The sequence below is a fragment of the Somniosus microcephalus genome, chromosome 9, assembly GCF_052327205.1.
Source record: "Somniosus microcephalus isolate GS21.2 chromosome 9, FLI_Smic_1.0, whole genome shotgun sequence".
Classification (NCBI taxonomy): domain Eukaryota; kingdom Metazoa; phylum Chordata; class Chondrichthyes; order Squaliformes; family Somniosidae; genus Somniosus; species Somniosus microcephalus.
The window spans coordinates 233,274,197-233,280,915 of NC_140995.1; the positions used below are offsets into that span (position 1 = coordinate 233,274,197).

Below are 6,719 nucleotides of genomic sequence, written 5' to 3' on the forward strand. Positions count from 1 at the left end.
TGCAGAGGGGTTGGTAACCAGAGGAAAAGAACCGCAGGCAACATGAGGAAATAATATTTTACATAACGTGTTGTTGTAATCGGGAAAGCACTGCCTGAATGGTGGTGGAGGCAGTAACTTTCAAAAGAGAATTGGATAAATACTTGAAGGGTTACATTTGCAGGGCTCTGGGGAAAGATCAGGGGAGTGGGACTAATTGGAGAGCTCTTTCAAACAGCCGGCACAGGCACCATGGGCTGAATGGCCTCGTTCTGTGCTGTATCATTCTGTGATCAGGATATGTAAGGTCGCTGATGGACACATCACTGGGTCATTCTGCCGTTTGTCATAGATCCAGTCAGATAAGAAAAATCAATGATTTCTTCAGCAAATACCAATGAATAATCCGCCTCTTCTCTTTAACAGGACGTCGCAATGCTGCACTTGTCTCTGTGCCTCCTCGGAGCAGCCTTCGCTGCAGCTCAGCAACCTCCCAACGACACATGCTCCAGGTATCAGAGCTACTTGGACTGTGAGAATCGCAATTTTGCTGAGATCCCACAAGTGCCAATAGGCATTGTGCACCTCAACTTAAATAGGAACAGCATCAGGCTTATTAAAGAGACATCATTTTCTTGGCTAGTTCAGCTACGAGTCCTCTCAATTGGGTTGCAGGTGCTACCACCGCGTGTTGGACCAGGAGCATTTAGGAATTTGCCCAATCTGACATCTCTAGACCTGGGCGGAAACAAAGAGCTAGAGCTGGACTTGGAGGCATTTGCTGGGCTAGGAAACCTGCAGGTTCTTTATCTGGACTACAATGGTCTTAATGACACAGTTCTGCAACATGGGTATTTTAAAGATTTAATCTCACTGCACACCCTCATTCTTGAAGGAAACAAGATAGAACATATCAGGCCAGATCCAACATTTTACAACCTATGGGCGCTGGTGAATGTTCATTTTAAGGCAAATCGGATTCGCCAGATTTGTGAGGGAGATCTGTACAATGTTCGACGTAGGCTTTTTAAAACATTTGACATCTCCTCAAACAACTACTTGTATGGAGATGAAACCTTTGACTGGGAGCAATGTGGCAATCCTTTCCAGGGCATAATGCTTCACACCTTGGACATTTCTTCCACCGGCCTTAGCGTCCAACAACTGGAGAAGTTGTTTTCAGCCGTAAGGGGAACGGTTATTATCCACTTGAAGATGCAGTTCCTGCCCATTGGTAGATCATTTGGTTTTAACAATATACAGGATCCAAGCAGTCAGACATTTTCTGGTCTCGTTGAGAGTTCCGTGATGATTCTGGATGTGACCCGTGCGTTCATTTTCTCCCTGAAACCTCGTGTATTTTCACACTTGACTTCTTTGCTGTTTCTAACATTACCTTTGAACAAGATCAATCAGATTGAAAAGAATGCATTCTTCGGCCTTGACTCCCTGCAGCAGTTAAATCTTTCTTACAATCTTTTGGGGGCGATCTATTCATCAACCTTTGAAGGTCTGAGGGACATCTCGTTCATTGACCTACACCACAACCATATCGGGGTCATTCAGTACAATGCATTTCACGGACTGAATCAACTGAGGACATTGAACCTTCGAGAAAATTCTCTCTCCGCTATTTATAAGATTCACCCCCTCCCGCAGTTGGCATATTTCTTAGTGGGTCACAACCGACTTGAGACAGTTTATGGCCTGGAGGCAGTTTCCAATAGCACCTACCTTGATTTCTCAAACAATGCGTTTACCAACCTCAATGTGTTCTACAAGATCATGCAGCTCCCTGCTGTGGAGTATCTTTTGTTGAGGGACAACCGTGTGTCGATGTGCACTCCCGCTTCTACTGACACCATTCCAAAAGACAACCAGTTAATACACCTCGACCTCTCAAGCAACTTCCTCCAGCTGATGTGGGCATCTAAACGGTGCTGGGAGGTGTTCCACAATCTGACTAACCTAACCGTCCTTCTCCTTGATCATAACTATCTCATGGAGCTGCCACAAGATGTTTTTAAAGGATTGGATTCTCTAAAGAGACTCAACTTGTCTTCTAACTCCCTGTCCCAGCTCAGCCCGGGTCTGTTTCCCAGCACTCTTGAGATTCTTGACCTCTCTAAAAACCGTCTTGTGTCACCCAGCCCAGAGGTCTTCAGCTTCGTGAGTCATCTAGACTTGAGGCAAAACCAATACATCTGTGACTGTAGTCTCAGGGGCTTCATCGAATGGCTAAATTACACTGAGGTGGACTTGGTGGAACCATTAACAGAGATATACTGTGTGTTTCCAGAAGAGTTTCAAGGGACACCTCTTCTTAATCTGAACACTGACGGGTGTGATGAAGATGTTAACATGGAGCCAGTACAATTCGCTCTGTTTGTCATATTCACTACACTCTTACTGATTATGATCACTTCTGTTCTTCTCTACAATCATTATAGAGGCTTGTTCTTCATCTGGTACAAAACAACAACAAACAGGATTCTGAACGGTCAGAAAGCTGATCTGGAAGGAAATGACTACAAGTTTGATGCATACTTGTGCTTCTGTATTAAGGACATCGAGTGGGTGAAGAGCTCACTTCTGCAGCACTTGGACTCCCAGCTCGATGACAAGAACAGATTTCAGCTGTGTTTTGAAGACCGGGACTTCATTCCTGGAGAGGATCACATTACAAACATACGCGACGCCATCTGGAGCAGCAAGAAGACCGTCTGCGTCGTGACCAGGGCATTCCTAAAGGACGGTTGGTGCGTTGAAGCCTTCAATATCGCCCAGAGTCGACTCTTCCACGAACTGAGGGACGTGATGGTTGTGCTGATTGTCGGGAAGCTCCCAGACTACCAACTAATGAAGTATAAGCCCATCAGAGCATATATCCAGGGCAGGCAATGCATGCGCTGGCCAGAAGACCCCCAGGACCACAAGTGGATCTTGGATAAGCTGGCACACCAAATCCAGCAAGATCCCAAAAAGAAAAATCCGAGGCTGGGGAAGGTGAAGCTTTTCCGCCGACTGAATTTCTTCAACAGGAAGAAGGTAAACGATGACATTGGGTTGCAACGGGTGGTGACAGTTGCAAGATAGTAACTCGGGGTCGCTGTCTGCAGGAGATACGACATCTAGCTGTAGGCCAACTGCAAGCCTAGACTCTATCTCCCTCCAAATGGTGCTTGGACCCTTTGGACACCGAAGCATATTATCAATAGGTGGCCGATAAAAGCGTACTGACGATCATTCTCACAGTAGAATTCAGCTGGACATCAATGAATTTGACATGTGGACTTGATAACTGTATTGATTGGTATTGTGGGTTCAATGATGAGACATTTATGAAAGAGAATGTCTTTTAATCTAAAGTTTGTTCAACTCAGTTAAACAGCCTTACAGGAGACACCATGCTAGAAATCCATCTAAAATGAAACTAAAACTAAACTGCTTGTCTCTGTCACATGCCCTCTGCTGGTCAGGCATAAGTAATCAATACATGCAATTATGCTGGTAAGGCATCATAATCAAACAGGCAAATACCATCACTATTTGCTGATATCATTACATCTCCCTTTCTTAAAACAAAAGTATTTTACTTTTATCTAACAACATGTTTTCTTTGTATTAATCTGCATTTTAACTGTAACACTTAATGAACTTACATTATCATTATCACGATCAAGGTTTTTTAACCTTGTTTTGTGTGTTCACATGAAATATGTAAATACACTAGAACTTGAAGAAAGAATAAGATAACATTACTTCCTTCTATAACAAGAGTCCTTAAACTTGCTCAATGAGTCTCTCAGGAGGCTTCACGCGTCTTGAGGATTTTCTGATTGATTGTCCTTGAATCTGAGTTGTTGCCTCCGATGATGTTTTCTCAGCTGTGTGATCAGGTTGTTCAACAGTATCAGTCTTTTGACCTGCTGTGGCTGGTCCCCTGAGAAGATCTTGACGATTTCTTCGCAGAACAGCACCCTCTGTCTGAATGGTGTATGATCTTGGTTGAACTTCACTCAGGACAGTTCCCTTCTGAGTCCATGTGTTTGTTTTGTCTTTGAACCTTACTTGGTCACCAGTGTGGAGTTCAGGTAGGTTTTGTGTTCCTCTGTCATAGTAGTACTTTTGCTTTTCTTTCTGTTCTTTGAACTTCCTCACTTTCTCCCCCTCTTTTGTTTTCAGGAGGTTCTCCGGGATGGGTAGGTTTGACCTTAGCCGACGTCCCATAAGGAGTTGGGCTGGTGATATACCACACTCGAGCGGCGTTGTGCGGTATACAAGCATGCTCTGGTAGAAGTCAGTTCCACTGTCTTTTGCCTTGTACATCAGTCTTTTCACTGTCTGGACCGATTTTTCCACTAGTCCATTGGACTGTGGAAAGTGAGGACTTGACGTTGTGTGGACAAAGTCCCACTCTTTGGCAAAGTGTCGGAAACTTGCATTGTAAAACTGGGGTCCGTTGTCTGTGAAGACCTCGCTTGCCACGCCATGTCTGGAGAATATGGCTTTCATACATGTTATCACAGCATCTGCAGTGGTGGTGTACAGTCTACAAACCTCTGGATACAGGGAGTAATAGTCTGTGACTACAAGATAGTCCTTCCCTTGACATACGAATAGGTCAGCGCCTACCTTCTGGTAAGGTCTGTCTGGTGCTGGGTGTGGCTTTAGTGGTTCTACCGGATTGCTTGCTCGATATTTCAGGCATATTGTGCAGTTTGACACCTCATTTGTCACATCTTGGTTGATTCGTGGCCAGTACTTCACCTCTCGTGCTCTTTTCTTACACTTTTCGATTCCCAGATGTCCTCCATGGATCCTTATTAGCATCTCTTTTCTCAGACTCTTTGGGATAACTATTTTACTTCCTTTGTAGATGATGTCTTCGACCACTGATAGTTCCGCCCTGCAGTTCCAGTACTCTGCCATGTCAGGTGAGCAGTCTTGCTTCATGTTGGGCCATCCATCCAAGATGCTTTTCCTCAGTCGTCTCAGTGTTTCATCTTTGTTTGTCTCATTCTTTGAGCTCCATTTTTGCATCTGCTATGGGCAGTGCACTTGTGATCATGTCCACGTAGGCGTTTACTTTTTCATCCATTTTGGTGTTTGCGGGCTCACTTGGGTCAACAGCTCTAGACAACGTGTCTGCTGTATACATCAGCTTACCCGGTGTGTACGCAACATTCAGTGTATAGCGTTGCAGCCTGATCATCATTCTTTGTATTCTAAGCGGACAGCTATTTAGTGGCTTTTGGAACAATGCAATCAAGGGCTTATGGTCAGTCTCTACACTGATTGCTTGTCCTGCCACAAACTGGTGAAATCTTTCACCGGCGTATGTGATGCTGAGCAGCTCCTTTTCTATTTGAGCATATCGTGTCTCCGCGTCTGTCATTGAGCGCGATGCATATGCAATAGGTTGCCAGTAGTCATATTTTTGCAGAAGAACAGCACCGAGCCCACTCTGTGATGCATCTGATGATATCTTGATGGGTCTCGCTGGGTCATAAAACCTCAGAACTGGTTCCTCTGTGAGCAGTTTCTTTAGATCGCTCCATGACTTCTCATGCTCATGATTCCATTCCCATTCTATGTTCTTTTCAGTTAGTCTTCTCAGTGGCGCCATCTTTTCTGAGAGGTTGGATATGAATTTACCCATGTAGTTGATCATTCCATTAAACCTCTGCATGTCCTTTTTGCATTGTGGCTTTGGCATATTCTCAATGGCGGACACCTTTCTGGGATCTGGTCTGATGCCCTCACTGCTAAGGATATCTCCCACGAATGTCAGTTCTGTCACCCCGAGCTGGCATTTCTCTCTATTCAGCTTCAGGTTTGTTTTCCTTGTTGCTTCCAGCACTTTTTTCAGTCTCTCGTCATGCTCAGTTCTCGTGGTTCCCCATACTATGATGTCATCCATTGATGTATCAACTCCCTCCAGATGCTCATAGATCATATGGATAGTTTTGTGATACACTTCAGGAGCTGAGGCAATGCCAAATGGTAACCTTAGGAATCTGTATCTGCCAAATGGACTGTTGAACGTGCACAGTCTTGAACTTGCTTCATCCAATTTCATCTGCCAAAATCCTGATGATGCATCTAACTTGCTGAAATACTTTGCATTTGCAAACTGTGACATGATTTCCTCACGTGTAGGAAGCTTGAAGTGCTCTCTCTTTATTGCTCTGTTTAGATCTCTTGGATCCAGGCAAATTCTGAGCTTTCCATTCTTTTTGTCCACAACGACGAGGGAACTCACCCACTCAGTTGGCTCATCTATCTTCTGAATCACGTTCAGGCTTTCCATCCTGTCCAACTCTGCCTTCAGTTGCTTTTGAAGAGCAAACGGAACTTTTCTGCATGGATGTATAACCGGTGTCATACTTTTATCTACTCTGATCGTGTGTTTTCCTGGAATGCAGCCTAGACCCTTAAATAGGTCATTGTATTCTTTCATGAGTTCATCATAGACTGTCTCTCCTTCGCTTTCCACAACGAGGACTCTCTTTACCGGGTTCAGTCTCTCACAGGCTTTTAAACCTAGTATGGCTTGCACATCCTTTGGCACCACGATTAATGCTAGCGTGTGCTCTCTGTCCTTGTGTGTTACTTTGACAATGCATCTTCCTTTCACTGGTATATCAGTACCTGAGTATCCTGTCACTTTCACTTTTATTCCATGTATCTTTGGTCTGGGTCTAATTTTCTTAAAATCAGTCTCTGATATCACATTA

The 6,719-nt window shown here is 44.3% G+C and overlaps 1 protein-coding gene across 1 annotated transcript; it reads left to right on the forward strand.

The window, feature by feature from the left end:
* The first annotated feature begins 409 nt into the window (after nt 1–409).
* tlr5b (toll-like receptor 5b) lies at nt 410–3,085 on the forward strand. The gene has a single exon (XM_085998016.1). The coding sequence runs from the start codon at nt 415–417 to the stop codon at nt 3,073–3,075; it is 2,661 nt and encodes an 886-aa protein (XP_085854142.1). The 5' UTR covers nt 410–414; the 3' UTR covers nt 3,076–3,085.
* Nucleotides 3,086–6,719: the final 3,634 nt, after the last annotated feature.

Bases quoted from the DNA above. Each gene is read 5' to 3' on its own strand.
- tlr5b (XM_085998016.1), top strand. From the start codon at position 415: ATGCTGCACTTGTCTCTGTGCCTCCTCGGAGCAGCCTTCGCTGCAGCT.